This window comes from Tupaia chinensis, unplaced genomic scaffold (genome assembly GCF_000334495.1).
Source record: "Tupaia chinensis unplaced genomic scaffold, TupChi_1.0 Scaffold000434_1, whole genome shotgun sequence".
NCBI classification, from domain to species: domain Eukaryota; kingdom Metazoa; phylum Chordata; class Mammalia; order Scandentia; family Tupaiidae; genus Tupaia; species Tupaia belangeri.
The window spans coordinates 956,479-976,211 of NW_006159939.1; the positions used below are offsets into that span (position 1 = coordinate 956,479).

Here is a 19,733-nt window from a genome sequence, read left to right on the forward strand (position 1 = left end):
TAATGCTCTGACTTTAATATAAGAGTCCCTGCTAGGCCGAAAATTCAGCTTGTCTTATAATCCAGTCACCTGCAGGATTTAGACTTACAGTTGGTTTCTAAAAGTCTTGGCCTTGTAGTATGAGATAGGACAATCAGAAATTGTGAGATTCCCTTGAAGCAGATCTTGCATTTTCTCTCTAAGAACTCTGCATACTGAGATGCAACCAATCCGCCCCATTGTTCTTACTAAACTGTTCTTTAATGGCAGACACTTGGTGACTCAGAGCCTTGCCTTCTCTAGATATTTACTTCTTGGCGTCTACAGATTATAATTTAAATAACTGTTTCCACTGCATGACATGGGGATGTGGGATACCTATATCCCCTTTTCCCGTAGAAACAGGCTCATTACTGCCTTTATATCTAATCAAATCAGACACAAATTCCAGGTGGCCCAGAAACAATTCAGAGAACCTATTAAGTTTCATTTCCTCTGGATCAAAATTCTATATTTGTTAGGGGTTAATCAGATAAGCTGAACCATTATAAATACAGTAAGAGATTTCTCATAGGGTTTAGAACTGAATGTGATCATGGGAGCTGGTTTAGCAATGATCCCTGAGTCAGCTTCTGGTCCTGAGTTGATGGTGCCTTCAGTGAGGAAGGCGGATGGGTGTGAAGTTAGGGAGGCAGAGGATGAGCTGGAAGCTGGGAGGGTGAGCTAAAAGGAGGGTGAGGATAAAGTGGGACCATTTCTCTCTCACTGGGACTTGTATCAGTGTGTCCTCACCCCACGGACTCTGACTTTAGGCTCCTGGTACCCTGCCGTAAAACCGGTGTGCTTGTCACGGAAAGGAGCCTACAAGCCTGGCCAAGGATTGAGAGAAGCTGAAGAGTCAGATTACTGCTCCCAGGAGATTTAGCAGGAGCCAGAGAACTGGCTTCTGCTCCATGTCAACAGGGTGAACCAGCAGATCCCAGACAGCGTGAGTGAGCTGCCATAGCCCGGACTTGAGGCCAACCATCCCAATGTAAAACTGGCTGCTGCTTCATTTCCTCCTTGCAAATTTAGTGCTGAGTTTACTTGTGATCAGAATCTCACACAAATTTACTTTGGCCAACCGTAACCTAGAGTCATGAGCGAAGGGTATTCTTGCAGTTGATATGATGCAAACCCATCATGACACCCTACTTTAAATCATAACTACAAAATTTCATCTCATGAAGTGACATTAAAACTGCCCATTGATCAATGCAAGCAGATAAATTCGAAAGCACTACCGATAGTTCAAAGTTTTTCTTCTCTTGTGTTGCTTCAGGAGTCTCACCTGGATTTTAATACTTAGATGTCTTAGAATCATACCTCGAGGCCTCTTTGTAAATTAGGTGGAGTCGTAATGCCAATTCCTACAATACACCTGATTTCTCTTTTTTACTTGTTAGGTCATCTTGTTTAAAATATGAGCCAAACGTGAACATGTTCATGAAGTAGTAAGTAAGTCATTAGGGGATTAGCTTGCTTTTACTTCCAAGTCTGGTCACTTAAATGGTTTAGGAGATTGTTGGATCACGTCTCTAAAGCATCATAAAAATATCAGTAACTAGCATTTATTATATATTTAACTGTATACCAGGTACTGTGTGAAGAACTTTCAACATAACATCTCACTTAATTCTTTATAGCAGTACTATGAAAGTTGGATATTATCCACACTTTGCAGATGGGAAAATTGTGCTGTAGGTAAGTATCTTGTCGGGGGTTACTCTGCAGGTGGGAAGAAGACCTAACATTTAACCCAGGTCTGTGTGACTCCACAGTTTACGTTCTTCATCATTCTGCTATCCTGCTTTCAGTTTGTCTCTACTTTAGATGGTGAGGAACATCCAAAAATCAATAGAGAAATCTAAAATTACCATTAACTACGACTATTCATTGTATCTTTTCTCCCATTACAGCCCTAACTGAGGAATTGGATTCTATTACCAGTGAGCTACATGCAGTAGAAATTCAAATTCAAGAACTTATGGAAAGGCAACAAGAACTGATTCAGAAAAAAGCCGTAATAACAAAGAAAATAAAGCAGTGTTTAGAGGATTCCCATGATGCCGGGGCAAGCAATGAATGTGATTCTTCACCTGCTGCTTGGAATAAAGAAGGTTTACTTCTTTTTCCTTTCTTATTTTATTTTATTTTATTTTTTTAGTTTGCTATAGGGTGTATGCAGTTGCCAGAGAGATATAGATTGAGACAGGAGAGAGGGAAAGTGAGAAATCATCTCCCGAAAGATGGCCATGCTACAATCCCTTCTCCATTCTCCTCTTTGTATTTTAGGCACACACCTGCACCTGGCATGATTTTCAAGCTACTGAGTCTCAGACTCCTGCCACACCCTTGGCCATGTTGGATCCAGCCATCTTAACCTCCATACCAACTGCTGGCCCTCTTTACACTTCTTCTCATTAGAATTATATCATCCTGCATAGGCCGTTGCTTTCCCGTAGGTGTGGAGGTGAAACTGGCCACGCTGTTTGTGGAATGGGGCACTTGTAGGCAGTTCATTCTTTCTCATGTTCTTTAGTCTTGTACTCTACAGTAGAAACTGAGAGACTGGAAGATATAAAAGCAGGGAGGGCAACTATGGAGACTAGAGACACTATAGGAGGGGATGGATAATAGGGAGGGAATCAGGGAAAAAAGCATTTAAAAATACAAAAATTTATCTGGTGGTGATAATGTATATGGTAATATCTTTGATTGGACTAATATACACTCCATGCCTAGGAAAACTATTTTGTATCATGTACAGATGTACACTGATTAAATGTAAATAAAGTAAATAAAATAAAAAATACAATTAAAAAAGAAATTAATCTTTTATTATTTAGTCTTTATTTTTTCCAAATATGGTTCTAACAAGAAAGATTAATGCTTAGAAAATAAATTTACTTTAAATGTTGTCAGTTTTAAGTAAAAAGAAAGCAATTAAAAATATTTGAACTCCTTGCCAAAGTCTAGTTCATTTTCCTGCCATAGTGAACAAACCTTTCTTGATTCAACATCTTGCTAAACACACCATGTTTATCATTAATTATAATGGAATACTAACCTCTAGGAGGAACTGCGGTGCATTGTAAACAGTGCTTTCCAAAAATCCAGATAATTATTAAGTTTTTTTCATGACATTTTGAGTTTTATGTGATACTGTAAATTTGCTGATAAATAGTCAGATTGTTTGAAAACTTCCTCTTCTATGTGGGTTAATTCTTAACTGGCAAGTATTTGTGTATGGGTTTTTTTTCCTTCTTTTTTGCTGTAGTGTTTCTTATAGCATATTATTTAATTTTTGTTTTATTTGGCTTGGTGAGTTAAACTAATCTAAAAGTTCTTACTGTGAAAGTTTAATGGTCCCTAAGTATTAAAAGTCTTATATATGTTTATCTGATAAGCAGTCATTCAAGTTTGTATCTGATTTACAATTCTAATATTTCTAACATTTTTCTCTTTGTAGATTTTCCATGGTCTGGTAAAGTTAAAGACGTTCTGCAAAATGTCTTTAAACTACAGAAGTTCAGAGCGCTTCAGCTTGAAACTATTAATGTGACAATGGCTGGGAAGGAAGTATTCCTTGTTATGCCCACAGGCGGAGGAAAAAGCTTATGCTACCAGTTACCAGCATTATGTTCAGATGGTATGTATTCTTAAACATAAATTCTAAGTTGAAAAAGTGATTTCTCATTTTATATATATATATATATGATAAAGCTATCATCTATCTATATCCATATATATATATATATATATTTTTTTTTTTTTTTTTTTTTGGAGAGGTTTTTGCTATAGGGCGTGTGTGCTCACCAGAAAGACAGAGAGAGAAAGAAAGTGAGAAATCACCCCCCTAGGGGGGATGGCCACACTGCAATCCCTTCTTCTCCATTCTCCTCACAGCATCTTGGGCATGCATGCACATGTGCCTGGCGTGAGTTTAAGCCACTGGGTCTGGGACTCTAAGCACCGTTGACTACATGGGAGTCCAGCTAGGTAGCCATTATGCATTTGCTGGTCCCCATAATGTATTTTTAATTCTTTAAAATAATAATTTCTAACCATACATATGTAAAAATCAAGTACATTTTTTGTTTTAGTTACTCAACATTAATAGACATTTAAAGATTTCACTTACAGGAGGAATATTAAAAACTTCTGAAAGTAATCCATCTATCTGGTACCTAAACTATAATTTGAAAACGTGCCATAGGAGAAAAAGCACTAGAAGAGGAATCAGTCCTGAATTATAGTCCCAGATCTTTGTGGGATATTTGCTGCTAGTAGGCATGGGAACTTAGAGTAGTGAGCAAAATTGGCATGGTCTTAGTTGTCCTGGAGCCCATGTAGAGTGGCGCTTTCTCAAACTTTAATGTGCATAAGAATCATATAGGAATCTGATTAACATGTAGATTCAGATTTAATATGATTCCCAAGATTTTTATTTCTTTCTGGTTGCCAGAGGGTTGTGTGTTCTTCAGAGATAAGAGGCAGAGAGAGAAAGAAGCACCCCTCAGTGGGCATGATCACACCTCAGTCCCTTCTCCATTTCTCCAGCCTTTCAGGATTTGGGGTACCCACACACATGCTCCCAGCATATCTTTTAAGCCATGGGGGCCAGGGCTGAAGCTGTGGTCAGTCATGTGGTATCTGGCTCCCTTGACCACTAGGCTGCAGGACTGGCACAGAGACTCAAATTATTTATTTATTTTTTTTGGAGAGGCCTTTTCTATAGGGCGCGTGCACTTGCCAGTAAGACAGAGAGAGACAGAGAGACAGAAAGTGAGAAATCACCTCCCAGGGGGGATGGCCACACTGCAATCCCTTCTCCATTCTCCTCTCGGGATCTTGGGCACGCACGCACATGCGCCCAGTGAGTTTTAAGCTACCGGGTCTAAAACTCGAACCATGGTCTACTACATGGGAGTCCAGCGACATAGCCATTATGCTAACTAGTGGTCCCAAGACTCAAAATTTTTAACAAGCTTCCTGGTGGTAGGTACTGATGCTGCTGACTAGGGAGTAACAAGTACATATAGAGCAGGGGTCATCAGAAACTTTGTCTTAAAAGATCGAATAGTCAGTATTGTGGGCTCTGTGGGCCAAATGGTGTCAGTGGCAACTACTCAACTCTGCCATTGTAGCATGAAAGCGCAGCAGACACTATATAAACAAGTGGGCCTGGCTGTGTCCCATTAAAACTTTATTTACAGAAACAGACAGCCAGCCCTTAGTTTGCTTACTGTTCATCTAGAGAATACAGGTAATTGCAAGCAACTGTAGTAAGAGTTTAGGGATAAAATTTTAATAGGGAATTGTGTCAGTGCAAATATCTGGTTTGGGGACTGTCAGAAAAGGCATCCTAAAGAAGTAGCATTTGAAGTGAAAGTTAAAGTTGGAACAGAGAGGAAAGAAAGAGGGTTTTGCAAGGGAACAGCATGTGTGATATCCAGAAGCAAGAGAGAGCAGGTACAGTCTGGGGTATTTGATAACCTAGAAGAATTCCAGGGTGGCAGGCAATTGTAGGATTTGTGGAGAGCCTTTGAAGCTATTTTAAAAACGTATCCTTAAATTAATGGGAAATCACTGAAGGATGTATGGGTCTAAGCCTTGGGTATAAAAGATCTGAATCAGATGAGTTGGAGGCTGTTAGTATAGAGGTGGCCGTTGAAACCATGGGAATAAATTATGTCATTCAGAAAAGCACGAGAAGAGAAGAGGGCCTAGTATAGGAATCAGAACACCGAGAGTTTTAGGGATAACACTTGCAGAGAAGGCTGATAAGGAGTAAAGTATAGGAAGATGATTAGGAGTATGGTACTATTAGTACTATTAGAAGCCTAGGGAAGGGACTGTTTCAAGGAGAGCATGGACAATACTGATGTGTCTTGGCAGAAGATAAAATAAGGGCTTAAAAGTTCCATTGAGATTAATGACAACGGACTCATACATGACTATGGCTGAAGCAATTTCAATGAAAGTGTTGGAGGAAATGACACAGCAATGGAATGGTTTAGAAGTGAATAGGAGTTGAGAAAGTGGAGCTGGTGAGTATGGGACACTCTTTGGAAAGAATGGCTATGGAGGGAAGAAGAGAAGGCCATAAATTAAGTGTTGTCATAGTTCATTCAGACTACTGTAGCAGAATACCTTAGACTGGGTAATTTATAAACAGAAGTCCGTTGCTCACAGTTCTGGAGGCTAGGAAGTCCAAGATGAAGACACCAGTAGGTGCAGTATCTAGTGAGAACCTATTCCTCATAGATGGTGCCTTATTGCTATACCTGCACATTGTGGAAAGGGGCAAATGTGGTCCCTTCAACCTTTTATGTAAGAGCATTAATCTTGTTCATGAGGGCAGCACTTCCCCAAAGGCCTTGCCTTGTATACTGTTACATTGAGTATTGAGTTCCCACATTAAAACATAACAGGTCCCTCCATAACAGGTGTCTGGGGTTTTTTCAAAGATGAGAGACTTGACCATGTGCAAATGTAATGAGTAGATGCTAGTAATGAGAGAAAAAGTCAAAATATAGGAGGGAGAATAACTGAGTGGACAAAATCTCTGACAAGGTCTTAATTAGAGTATGTTTTAAAATAAAGTGTCTGCTCCTTGCCAGAGGTTATTATAGGTTAAAAATGGAGGAGAAGAAATTGTGGCAAAACCATTTCCCATTGGGGATACTTTCTGACTTTTTCTCTCTCTCTGGGGAGTAATGTGTCCTCTGGCCAAAAAATGATAACAAATTGAACATTCAAAGTGTTAAAAATCTTCCCTTTTTTCCTCAGGTTTTTGCCATAGGGCACCTGCGCTTGCTGGAAAAGAGACAGACAGAAGTAGAGAGAGGGACCATGAGAAATCACCCTGTTGGAGGTATAGCCTTGCCTCAATCTCTTCTGAATTCTCTTTTTGGAATTTTAGGCATGCATGCCCACGTACCAAGAATAAGTTTCAAGTCACCAGGTCCGGGATTCAAACCACCATCAGCTATGTGGGAGTCTAGTACCTTAACTACCACGGTACCTCCCAGCCCATCTTTTTTAATTTTTAGAGGACTGAATAAGGATGATGGTTTTCTCTTCAGTCTTACATTTGTATACTTGGCTTATACTTAACCTTGTATGAGCATTTGTTAATATCTATCTCCCTTACTGACTATAAGAAATATTATATATTGATAAAGCTGTTTCAAAAATTAGTCTGAGGGACCAGCAGTTAGCATAATGACTATGTCGCTGGACTCCCACATAGTCGACTGCAGTTCGAGTCCCAGACCCGGTGGCTTAAACTCACGCCAGGCGCATGTGCGTGTGTGCCCAAGATCCTGAGGGGAGAATAGAGGAGATGGGATTGTGGTGTGGCCATCCCCCTGGGGGGTGATTTTTCGCTTTCTGTCTCTCTGTCTCTCTCTGTCTGTCTGGCGAGCACATGTGCCCTATAGCAAAAACCTCTACCCCCCCCAAAAAAAATTAGTCTGAATTGATGGGTGAAGAACACAAGTTACAGCAGACAAGGTAAGTTCCTGCAGCTTGTTCTGGTGGTGTATGATGTTCAAAGATGGTTTTTCTCTTTTAGGCTTTACACTCGTGATTTGCCCACTGATCTCTCTTATGGAAGACCAGTTGATGGTTTTAAAACAATTAGGAATTTCAGCTACCATGTTAAATGCCTCTAGTTCTAAGGTATGTTTCTGTGGCTTTTTAAAAAATATTTGACAGTTTTCACTGAAGTAGGAGTCTTAGTTGTAGCTGCAATTCACATTTCAGTGTCCATAAATAAAGTATATTGGCGTACAAGTATCCTCATTCATTTACATATTCTCTGTGGCTGCTTTTCCTAATGGCAGAGTTGAGTAATTGCGAGATACCATATCACCCATAAAACATAAAGTTTATGGGAATGTTTTGTACTAGCCATCCTATAATAGTAGGGAAGAATTTCTATATATGCAAATATATTTCAGTACAAAAAGTGAATTATTAAGATTATTAAGAAGATACTATACACCTATAGAATTTCTTCTATTTGAGAGTGGATTGTTTTATCCTCCTCCATAGAATAGAGTATTTCCCAGCTTTTCTTTCTTTCTTTTTTTTTTTAAAGAACTATATTATTTAACTTTATTTATTTATTTTTATTTTTATTTGACCAGAGAGCGACAGAGAAAGAGAGAAAGTGAGAAAGCAAGGTGCCAGGTCCAGGACTTGAACCACAGCCAGCCATGTGGGAGTCTAGCACCCTTAAACACCATGCCACCTACTGGCCCTGCCGGCTGTTCTTTTATAAAAAGCATGTTATTGAAATCTTAAAAACTATACTAAAGTATTAAAACTGTGGTACCCACTACCCTTCCTTTAACAATTATCAATATAGCTAGTTTCTTTTTTTAATCTTTATACCCCCAATTTTCCATAAATTTTTTATTCTTTTTGTTTCTTCACCAGATTTCAGAAAGAGCTGGTCTTCTTTTTTCTTTTCTTTTTTGAGAGGTTTTTGCTATAGGGCATGTACGCTCACCAGAAAGACAGAGAGAGACAGAGAGACAGAAAGCGAGAATCGCCCCTTGGGGGGGATGGCCACACCACGATCTCTTCTCCTCCATTCTTCTCTTGGGATTTTGGGCACACACGTACACATGCCTGGTGTGAGTTTAAGCCACCAGGTCTGAGACTTGAACTGTAGTCGACTACATGGGAGTCCAGTGACATAGCCATTTACACCAACTGCTGGTCCCCAGAAAGAGCTGTTTTTCTAGCATGCTCCAAAGGTGGTCAATAGCTTCATTATTTTTTTTTTCCCACTTTGCAAGTATTATTATTAACTTATGAATTTTTAATGTAGTTGGTGTATTTTTTATCCACAGTTTTGTTTATTTGTTTTTAATTGTGAAATGGGTTTTTGCTATAGGGTATATGTGCTTACCAGAGAGAAACAGAGAGAAGGATTTTGAGCATATATGCACATGTGCCTGGTGTGATTTTCAAGCTGCTGGGTCCAGGACTTGAACCCAGTTGGCCATGTTAGAGTCCAATGCCTTAACTACCATACCACCGACTGGCCCTGACCATTGTTGTTTTTTTTAAACACTCTTTTGGTTCTAATTAGGTTGGGGAAAAAAATGACATTTAATGTGCTAAATATTGTGTAATATAATATCAGAGCACTAAGAACCTAGTAGCTGTTACTTTTAAATATTTTAAATATATATGTATATATATATGTGGTTTTATATTATCAAAAAATTTCATGATTTTAAAACATTTTTACACCATAATAAACTTATGCTTCAATTTTTTTACAACCTTTTTAATAATTTTAGTGGTGTGTGTATGTGTGTGTGTGTGTATATAGAGTATATATTTTGTATTAGAAATATTTTCTTAGAGATTTTTGCTATTAGGCACATACACTCACCAGAGAGACAGAGAGAGATAAAAGAGACAGAAAGCAAGAAATCACCTCCCAGGGGAGATGGCCACACTGCAGTCCCTTCTCTATTGTCCTTTCAGTATTTTGGGCACACAGGCACATGTGCCTGGCATGAGTTTCATGCTGCCAATTCCGGGGCTTGAACCATGGTTGGCCACACGGGAGTCCAATGATGTAACCATTACATCATCTGATGGTCCCAATATTAGAAAATTTTAATGAATGATACTTTTGAAAACCCATGGTCTTTATGTTTAAATAAGAGATTAGGGACCAGCAGATGCGTAATGGTTATGTCCTTAGATTCCCACATAGTCAACTGTAGTTTGAGTACCAGAGCTGGCAGTTTAATACTCATGCCAGACGTGTGTGTGTGTGTGTGTGTGTGTGTGTGTGTGTGTGCCCAAAATCCCAAGAAGAGAATGGAGGAGAAGGGGTTGCAGCATGACCATCTTTTCTGTGGGGTGATTTCTTGCTTTCTGTTTCTGCCTCTCTCTGTCTCTCTGGCAAATGCATATGACGTATAGCAAAAATATCTCTAAAAAAAAAAAGTATTGTAGCTAATCAAGAATATGCTTTATTCACAGATAAATTGATTATAAATATGTTTAAATTAATGAAATCTGTGTTTATTGCCATAGCTATTGCATTTAGCTCACATTTTAGAGTTTATAATAAGCAATTTAGAATTATGCCTTCATAGAATAAGTGCTCTTTGTTAAAGTATCTTTTTATGTTCATTTTTTTGTTCTTTTTTTTTTTTAAGAGATTTTTGCCATAGGGCACAGTGTACTCACCAGAACCAGAGAGAGAGACAATGAGAGGGAAAGTAAGAAATCACCTCCTAGTGGGGATGGCCATGCTGCCTGGATTCCCTTCTTCTCCATTCTCCTCCTGGAATCTGAGGCACACATGGTCACATGCCTGACCTGATTTCCAAGTCCCCTGGGTCCGGGACTCAAACCATAATTGCCCATGTAGAAGTCCAGCAACCTATTATACCACCTGCTGGCCTCTAGAGTATCTTCTCATGTTCATTGTTCGGTTCCTCTCTGTCTCTTCTTTTTTATCTTGTGAGAGTATCATCAACAATTTGGATGTAAGTAAATCACCACAGTACTGTTTGCACAGCTGCAACTAACCTTAGTACTGGGACATGGTTTCAGTTTTAATGAACTGAACATCTGCTTGTAGAAAAACCCAAGGCTGTTGTTGCTTTTGAATAATAACTGTCTTCATTTACTACTTAGTATTCCAATCTGCTAGCATAGTTTTATCAGTTTGTCTTTTGCCGTTTAATAGGAGCATGTGAAATGGGTTCATGCTGAAATGGTAAATAAAAACTCCAACCTAAAGCTAATTTATGTGACTCCAGAGAAAATTGCCAAAAGTAAAATGTTCATGTCAAGACTAGAGAAAGCCTACGAAGCCAGGAGGTTTACTCGAATTGCTGTGGATGAAGTTCACTGCTGCAGTCAGTGGGGGCACGATTTCAGACCAGGTACGTATGTTTGAACTGGAAGACGCCTGGGTCTTAGGGATTATGTTCTCAGCCAGATGACATGATGGGAATTTGGCTTGCATTGGAATTATCCCCTTAGGTAGTTAGTACTACTACTCTCTTTTCTTAACATGATGGAGACCAAGAGGCAGGATCTTAATTTCCTTATTCCCTGCTGTCATGTTCATTCTAATTGCCTTTATCCTTTGAAGCATGCTACTAGCCAATATACTCTGCTATCTTTGTGGTGTATGTGATCTCTAGGTACTCCTTCACATTTGTTGACAAAGTACTATCTCCCTCAAAGTTGTCTTCTGTAGTCATCATTCTGGGTGTCTTTGGCATCTACACCCAACTCTTCAAGCTAAAGTTCTGTGAGATATTTTATTAATAGTAACCTTTTTCTTCATTCCACCAACCTAATCTTATAGTCATAGCCTGTAGTAAGTTGTTTAGAATTGTTTTATGCCATAAGTAGGTAAATAAGTAAGTAAGTAAATAAATAAATGTATTGTCAGGAGGTGCATGTGCTCACTAGAGAGACAGGGTGTGGTCACATTGCAATTCATTTCCTCTATTTTTCCACCCTGTTGAGGATTTTGGGGACACACATGTGTGTGTGTTTTACAAGTTGCTGGGGCCAGAGTTTGAATCATGTTGACCATGTGTAATCTGGCTCCCTGAACCCCTAGGTTATGGGGCTGCCCTCCAGAAATCTGAAATTCAAAGATATTGCTCCCTGTCTTCAACCTATTTTTTTTTTTACCTTTTTTTGGGAAGCTTTTCAGACTCATAGGGTTTTAATACTTTCTTATTTGTCCAGGGCTCCCTTCCGCACACAATGGTCACTCGTTTTCCTATCCAGTCTCTGTGCTATTGCCACTTACCTCTGTCGTGTTTTCCCTGGATCAATTGCATGGCCTATTTTTTTTTTCTTTTTTTTTTTTACTCTCATTGGGGAATGACACAGAGAGAGAGAAAGAGACAGAGACATAGAGATAGAGACACAAGACAGCTGATGACCCAATAAATAAAATCAAAGTAGTTGATTATCTGCATAAAGTTAAATAGTATAATTTTCTCTAGTCCCTAAATGATAGAGAGACATTTTATTTTATTTTATTTATTTTTTCTTTTTTCAGATTATAAGGCCCTTGGTATCTTAAAGCGGCAGTTCCCTAATACATCACTAATTGGGCTGACAGCGACTGCAACAAGTCATGTTTTGAAAGATGCTCAGAAAATCTTGTGTGTTGAAAAGTGTTTTACTTTTACAGCTTCTTTTAATCGGCCAAATCTTTATTATGAGGTATATACCTTTTATGTAATCTCTTACTTTTGTGAAGAATTATAGCAGACGTTTCATTGTGTATATGTGTAATAGAGAAGTACTCATGTGTACATGAGTAATAGAGAAATACTCATGTGTACATGAGTAATAGAGAAGTACTCATGTGTACATGAGTAATAGAGAAGTATATATAACAGTTTTTAACATCATGAGATAATTATAAGCAGATTCATTAATTTGTACTTTATGCATATATCTGTTGTGTTATATAATCTTTTGTCAGGTTAAATAGAAGATACTACCTCATGAGGTGACACTGTCTTTTATAAAATATATGAGCAAATTACACGTATTTGTTAAATTTATGCTCATCCTTTCTTATCCAAGGATGCATAGAAAGAAAGGATAGAGTGATACTAATGACCATAGTGACATTTCTACTGAAATTAATTACTGAGTAATGGAAATATTAGTTTGCCATTAAAGATTTGCCAGTACTCCTTAATGTACTCTTTAAATCAAGATTTTGCTTGATGTACAAACTTGCAAAATAAAATAACCTAACAGCTGTCTTTTCTTGATTTTTCAACCATTTTAAAAATGGATTTAATCCTTCTGTGAGTTTTCATTGAAGAGTTATTTAAGCCACGGTTAATGTTTTAATATTGACAAATTATTCACTGTCTGCTTATCTCTGGCAAATGTAAAAAAAAGGATCAAGAAGAGAGTCTGGGAGGTGGCAGGGATGTCAGATGGGTTGAATCCTATGAGGCAAGTGAAAAAATAATAGAAACACCATACTCACATAAGAATTGCGACTCAAAAGTTGTTAATAAGTGGCTCCTTGGATGGTACTCACTCACTTACTTTTTAATGAGTTGAACCTTTTTCTTAGGTCCGGCAGAAGCCCTCAAACACTGAAGATTTTATTGAGGATGTCGTAAAGCTCATTAACGGGAGATACAAAGGGCAATCAGGTAATCTCTGTCTCCAGCACCTTAATCACCATGCCATCTGCCAGTCCCAGCACTGATGTTCTAAAGGGTACAAAATATATTCCCTTATAGCAAAGGACACATTTAAATATAGTGCATATTGAATTGGCTAAGCATAAATAGAGTGAAGGGTAAATATATAAATGTGACCCAGGATTAATGATTTAAAAAATGTTACTAAAGCCAGGAGTTTGTGTAAAAAGAACATTTCAAATCTTGTCTATAGGTTTTCAGGGGATAATAATGGGTGTCATGGATAAGTAGTGTTCCAGGATTAAGTAAGTTTGAGAAAGTGAGCAGCTATTAATTTCTTTCAAAGACTCTCAGGGTGTTATCAGCATATTAGAAGAAAGCTCTGACCAGCTCTGACAATAGAGAAGCCTTTTTAACTTTGCTGAATGCAGTGTTCTCCAAATTTATTTGCACATGAAACTATTCATAGCACATTTGTTAACATCTTTTGGAGCTGTGGGCATCCATTTGAGAAATTTCTATATATTGATAAAAGAAGTTTAAATTGGAGAGAAAAGAGAGGTAATGGGAACCAAAACTAGTGGTTCAGGGCTCATTTCTGCTTTAGAGTAAGTTGGTGATCAAATCTCAAATTAGACCAAAAATTCAATATGTGCTCAAGGCCTTGGAATTTTTCATAATTATTTTTCCCCCTGTGCATTGAATCAGTCATTGTCTTAAGTACGTGTGTTAAAAATGATCTTCCAGGAATATACTCTAATATATCTAACAACGGGACATATTTTTCTATAGGAATCATATATTGCTTTTCTCAGAAAGACTCTGAGCAAGTTACGGTTAGCTTACAGAATTTAGGAATTCATGCAGGTGCTTACCATGCCAATATGGAACCAGACGATAAGACCAAGGTTCATAGAAGATGGTCAGCCAATGAAATTCAGGTGAAATTTATATCTTCAATAAAAGTCTAATTTACTTCTAGGAAATATTTAATCTTGACTTAACTTACTGATAAATATTGAAACATTTTAGGTAATAGTGGCAACGGTTGCATTTGGTATGGGAATTGATAAGCCAGACGTGAGGTTCATTATTCACCATTCAATGAGTAAATCCATGGAGAATTATTACCAAGAGAGCGGACGTGCAGGTATGTCGAACTCAGATGTGGAAGTAAGATTTTTAGAAGGTTTTTCTAGAAAATACATTATAAAAATTTAGGATTTCTGTATTTTTAATCTATTAGATAGTATTTTTCTAGAACGATGAAGTCTTTTTAGCAGTTTTATACTTAATTGCATATGGAGAAATTATACTTACTTTTTATTGGAGTGTTTTGAATTGTCTCATCTTACATATGCTAAAAGAATTTAATATTTATATTCATCTTTGCCAATTAAATTTTTAATGAATGGTTTCAGTTCTGTAACTTAAGTAACTGGATTTCTTATCGATGCGTTTTTTTTAGCTTTTTAAAGCTGAATGTTGATAAGTCTCTTTGATTGCTTTATTAAAAAATTTGAAGGCAACTGTTACAAATTAACTTTCATATCTCTGAAGTTCTAGATGTAGTATGTGTTGCCAGGTAATTTTACATACATTATTTTTGCATGTTTTAATTCTTAGAAGTAATTATACAATCTGAAGGTTTCTCACACCACAGGTCGAGATGACATGAAAGCAGACTGTATCTTGTATTATGGCTTTGGAGATATATTCAGAATAAGTTCAATGGTAGTCATGGAAAATGTGGGACAACAGAAGCTTTATGAGATGGTGTCATACTGTCTCAACATAAGCAAGTAAGACACATACCTTTTTATAACTTTGATCAGTTAAAGGCGATCACAATATGAAAAGTATATGCCATTGCTTTGAGTAGTTACTGATGTAAATATTGGGTTGTTGGAAAAGTCATGTCATATTTTTTCCTATATTTTACTATTAAAAAATGCGTCATGACATTTCCGACGAGCTAATACATTATTGTAGCACCAAGGTACAAATCTATAAAAGCAGATGTCTGAGAGGGGGAACCAGAACATGAACTGTGTGATCTACCTTAATCCAAGAAAAGGTGCCCTATGTATCCATACTCTGACACTGTAATTCTCTTTTTTTGTTTTTAATTGAAGCTTTTGATACACATTGACTGTGAGTTGAAGCCCTTTTACTCCGGCGCTGGTGTACAGCTATGTGCTTTAGTAATTTTACAGAGGTGCATGATAGGCATTTTGAGAGTCAGAGTCAGACTCGGTAATATGAGCTGTCCTATCAGCTAAGGTGCTGAAGAGATAATTGAGTATAGGGTCAGGGTTCTCCTTAGGAAATACTGGGCATCAGAAAAGTCATGACACATTTATGACTTTTCCAACAACCCGATAAATGTAAATCTTTTTAGGATGCTTTTAGTTCTACCATAGAGCTTCTTGGTGGCCTCCTTGTCGTTGTCATTTTGTACTCTGATAACTTGTCACATGAGGCCTCAAAAATGTTGAAGTGGTTATCAGTAAACCAAGAAATAATATTTCTTGCCCATAGATGCCACAATAATATAGTTAAAACATCCAGGGGACTCTTATGAAGCATATTTTGGGATTTAGACTCAAATATGGACATTTTTATTTAAAAGAAACTGCCTTATTGTCAAAAAGATTCTCCTAATGGTTGTGAAATACTGAATTTCAAAATGATACTCAGACTTCTTAAGCATTCTTTATTGAGAACATATGGGGGAAAAATCATAATATATGTGATGAACCCCCAAGATGTCTGTGTCCTAATCCTTGGAACCTGTGGTTATGTTACTTTGTATGGCAAAGGGAAGTTAAAGTTCAGTTGGAATTAAGGTTGCTAATCAGTTCACTTTAAAAGATGGAGATTGTTTCAGATTATCAGGGTAGGCCCAATGTAATCACAGGTGTCCTTAAAAATGAAAGGAGAGGGGCCAGCAGGTGGTGTGGTGACTAAGGTGCTGGACTCCCACATGGCTGACTGTGGTTTGAGTCCCGGACCCGGTGGCTTGCTTTCTCACTTTCTCCCTCTCTCTTTCTGTCTCTCTATGAAGTGCATGTGCCCTATAACAAATTAAATAACAATAATTATAAAAAAAAAAAGTGAAAGGGGAACCCAGCCTCTTTGTGGTATGTGTAATTGGTAGCAAACCAGGCTGTGGAGCTGGATGACACATGCAAATCCGTAGACCACAGTTCCAGTCTCTGGCCTGGTCAGCCTGAAAACACTCTACACCTGTGTGTGAAAGCCCAGAATCCTGGTAGGCTGGCAGAAGGGTACCATGGTGTGACCAAGCCCTGTAGAGAGTGCTTTTCTCCTGTTTATCTCTTAAGCATGTACTCTATGGTGAACTGAAGAACAAAGTAGAAGAGGGAGGCAGGAGTCAGATTGGTGTGAGATGAGAAGGACTCTACCCACTATTGTTGGGTTTGAAAATGGACTGGGGACAATGGAGACTGAGGGGGGCAGGAGCTGAGGAAAGTAGGTGACCTTAAGAAACTGGAGAAATAAGGAATCAGTCTTGCATAGAGCCTCCAGAAGTCATCCAGCCCTGCTGAAACCTTGATTTTGACCCAGTGATATCCATGTTAGATTTCTAACCTATGGAAATAAATATGAGCTGATAAATTTGTGTTATTTTAAGCCACTAGGTTTGTGATAATATTACATGGAAGTAATAAGAAACTAATATGGTAGTAAAGCTATGTATGTTTTAATAGGAATTCTTAAAGCTTTTAGGTCATTTGCTAATTTGCATTCCTCAATGTGTTTGCAGATGTCGCCGGGTATTGATAGCTCAACATTTTGATGAAGTATGGAACTCAGAAGCATGTAACAAAATGTGTGATAACTGCTGTAAAAACATCTGTAAGTTTGTTGTTGTTAGTTTTTTGTTGTTGTTGTTAGTTTTTTGTCATAGGGCACATGTGCTTGTTGGAGACAGACACAGAGACAGTGAGAGGGAAAGTGAGAAATCACTCCCCAGGGTCGATGGCCATACTGCAATCCCTTCTCCTCTGTTCTCCTCTTGGGATTTTGAGCACGTATGTGTGCACATGCACCCAGTGTGATTTTCAAGTCACTGGGTCTGAGACTTAAACCATGGTCGGCCCTTTGGGACTCCAGTGCCTTAACCACCACATCACTTGCTGGCTCTAAGTTGTTTTTTTTTTAGACTATAATTTATAGGTTTATATGTACAGCTAGGACTATATGACGGAAGCGTTAGACTCCCATAAGTATTTAAAAGATTAAGTAAAGCCTGAATAGAATTAATGACACGAAGTTTTACAGCAAAGATGCACAAAAGGAAGTCACATGTATGCATACATTTTATATTGCTATACCGAGGACATGTGAAATTTTTTAAGAAATGAAAAATTTTAAATTCTTGAATGGAAATGCTATTATATAAGAAAAGCTAACCCCGTGATAATCTCTAATACTTTATACCCCTAATTGTGAAGAAAATTTAGTAAAGAATGGAGAGTATAGTAAATCATTTTGATCTGGATAATGACTAACCACTCCTAAGAACTAACTCAGCAGTGTTTTGGTGTATTTTCACTTTTTAAAATTCTGTCTGTATGTGTTGTGTTTGTGGAACTGGACTAGCCAGTTCAAGGTGCAAAGCCCCACTGTGTTCTGATATAGTAATGGGTGAAGGCCATTATACTGTTAACTTTACAGATGGAGAGAACTACTTTTGAATATATTATCTTACCTTGACCAAATTAACAAGAGTCTGACACACAAATCAGTGTGCTAGTTTCTTAATAGTTGGTGGTGTGTGCCTAAGACATACTTCTCAGAAGACCTGGGAACCCACATCGGTTTTCAGAATTTTGCTTAATGAGCACAGATCAGCTAGGTATGGAGAATAAACTGCCTCTCCTGTAAAGACACCTTGTAGTAACTGTCATAGTCATGTCTGGCAGACATTTTCTGATTCCGAGAGAAAACTGCAGGCTTTCTGATAACCAGGTTATTTTCTTTGTATCACTGGAAATCCCATAATGTCTTACAGAGACTGCAACATAATCTGATACAAACTTGAGAAATAGCTTAGTCTGAATTCACAATGAATCAGTATTTATGGCGCTTCACATGGGCAACTAGTTTTAAACCAGTTTAAACACTTGGAATAGCCTATCTTTGCCCTCACTTCTAAATTCTAATAATCTATAACCATGTCTCTTTCATTGCAGCATTTGAAAGAAAGAATGTAACAGAGTACTGCAGAGATCTCATCAAGATCCTGAAGCAGGCAGAGGAACTGAATGAAAAACTCACGCCCCTTAAACTGATTGATTCTTGGATGGGAAAGGGTGCTGCAAAATTGAGAGTAGCAGGTGTTGTTCCTCCCATGCTTCCTCGTGAAGAGCTGGAGAAAGTCATTGCACACTTTCTTCTACAGCAGTATCTCAAGTATATACAAACCCCTTCTTGTCTTTTCATGTTCCTTATAATTGTTTCGTTTTTTTTTAACAAAATAAATGGCTTTGTGTCGTTTGATGCAAACTCTTAAATGCCATAGAAAAATAATTTACGTAATAAATTCAACCTTTCATTAATCACTAAGTCAAAACACAAAACTAGTTTATATAGTACAGGTTTTATTTCCTATAAATGTTAAGAGTATTGCACTTACAGTTATTTCTTTTATAAACTTCAGTTTGCTTTCTGTGGCTTCTTTTTCCAAAGCTTTCTGATTTTTAACTTTTATCTCCTGCAGAGAAGACTACAGTTTTACTGCATACGCTACCATTTCATATTTGAAGATAGGACCCAAAGCCAATCTGCTGAACAGTGAAGCACATGTTATTACTATTCAAGTAAAGAAGCCCACACAGAGCTGGTGCGGGGTAATGGCCTACTAATTTTCAACTTCATACATATTTAAGTAAATATATTAAGACTGATAAAAACCCTTTTCTGTAGTATTCTCCGAGGTCCATCTGAACGAGAGGAGCTAAGTCAGTTTTCTTCTTAGATTCTGGGTAGAGAAGAGAGAAAACATAGCTTTGTTTTCTGAACTAGTCTTGGTTTAGACTAGGGGTTTCCAACCTTGGAATGTGAGGCCTCCATGCAGTGATACCCCCTGCCTTCGTGGTATTGCTTATGACCAGTACCGGTTGAGAAGTCTGTCTCTGCTGCTCTAGAGGCTGGAAACCACTGCAATATGCTGTCAAATCTGCAGAAGCATGCCCTGTTGTATCTAGGATACTGCAGGTATTCTTTAGGATTTCTCTGACAACTCAGTCCCTTTTATTCATGATAGGGCTCATATTTCAGTGAAGTACAGAGATAAAGTAGACCCCCAGGGGCCAGCCCTATAAGGCAGTGGGTAAGTGCTGTGCATTGGGAGCCAGATCCCACACAGCTGACTGCACTTTTAATTCCACTCATGGCAGCTTGAGAAACATGCCAGGTATATGTACATATGTTCCCCAGATTCTGACAGGAAAAAGAAATGCAGGAAAAGGGATTGCAGCATGACCACAT

General features: G+C 38.0%; 1 protein-coding gene across 4 annotated transcripts in view; it reads left to right on the plus strand.

Moving 5' to 3' along the window:
* RECQL (RecQ like helicase) overlaps positions 1–19,733 on the plus strand; it is a 30,250-nt gene that overhangs the window by 9,360 nt on the left and 1,157 nt on the right. For all 4 annotated transcript variants that reach the window (XM_006155077.3, XM_006155080.3, XM_006155079.3 and 1 more), the window contains exons 3-14: positions 1,938–2,138; positions 3,491–3,670; positions 7,601–7,707; positions 10,757–10,955; positions 12,098–12,264; positions 13,142–13,223; positions 14,007–14,155; positions 14,247–14,364; positions 14,878–15,016; positions 17,005–17,096; positions 18,437–18,656; positions 18,964–19,093. In XM_006155077.3, the coding sequence (XP_006155139.1) occupies positions 1,938–2,138; positions 3,491–3,670; positions 7,601–7,707; positions 10,757–10,955; positions 12,098–12,264; positions 13,142–13,223; positions 14,007–14,155; positions 14,247–14,364; positions 14,878–15,016; positions 17,005–17,096; positions 18,437–18,656; positions 18,964–19,093 (1,784 nt within the window). The remainder of the gene's footprint in view (positions 1–1,937; positions 2,139–3,490; positions 3,671–7,600; positions 7,708–10,756; positions 10,956–12,097; positions 12,265–13,141; positions 13,224–14,006; positions 14,156–14,246; positions 14,365–14,877; positions 15,017–17,004; positions 17,097–18,436; positions 18,657–18,963; positions 19,094–19,733) is intronic.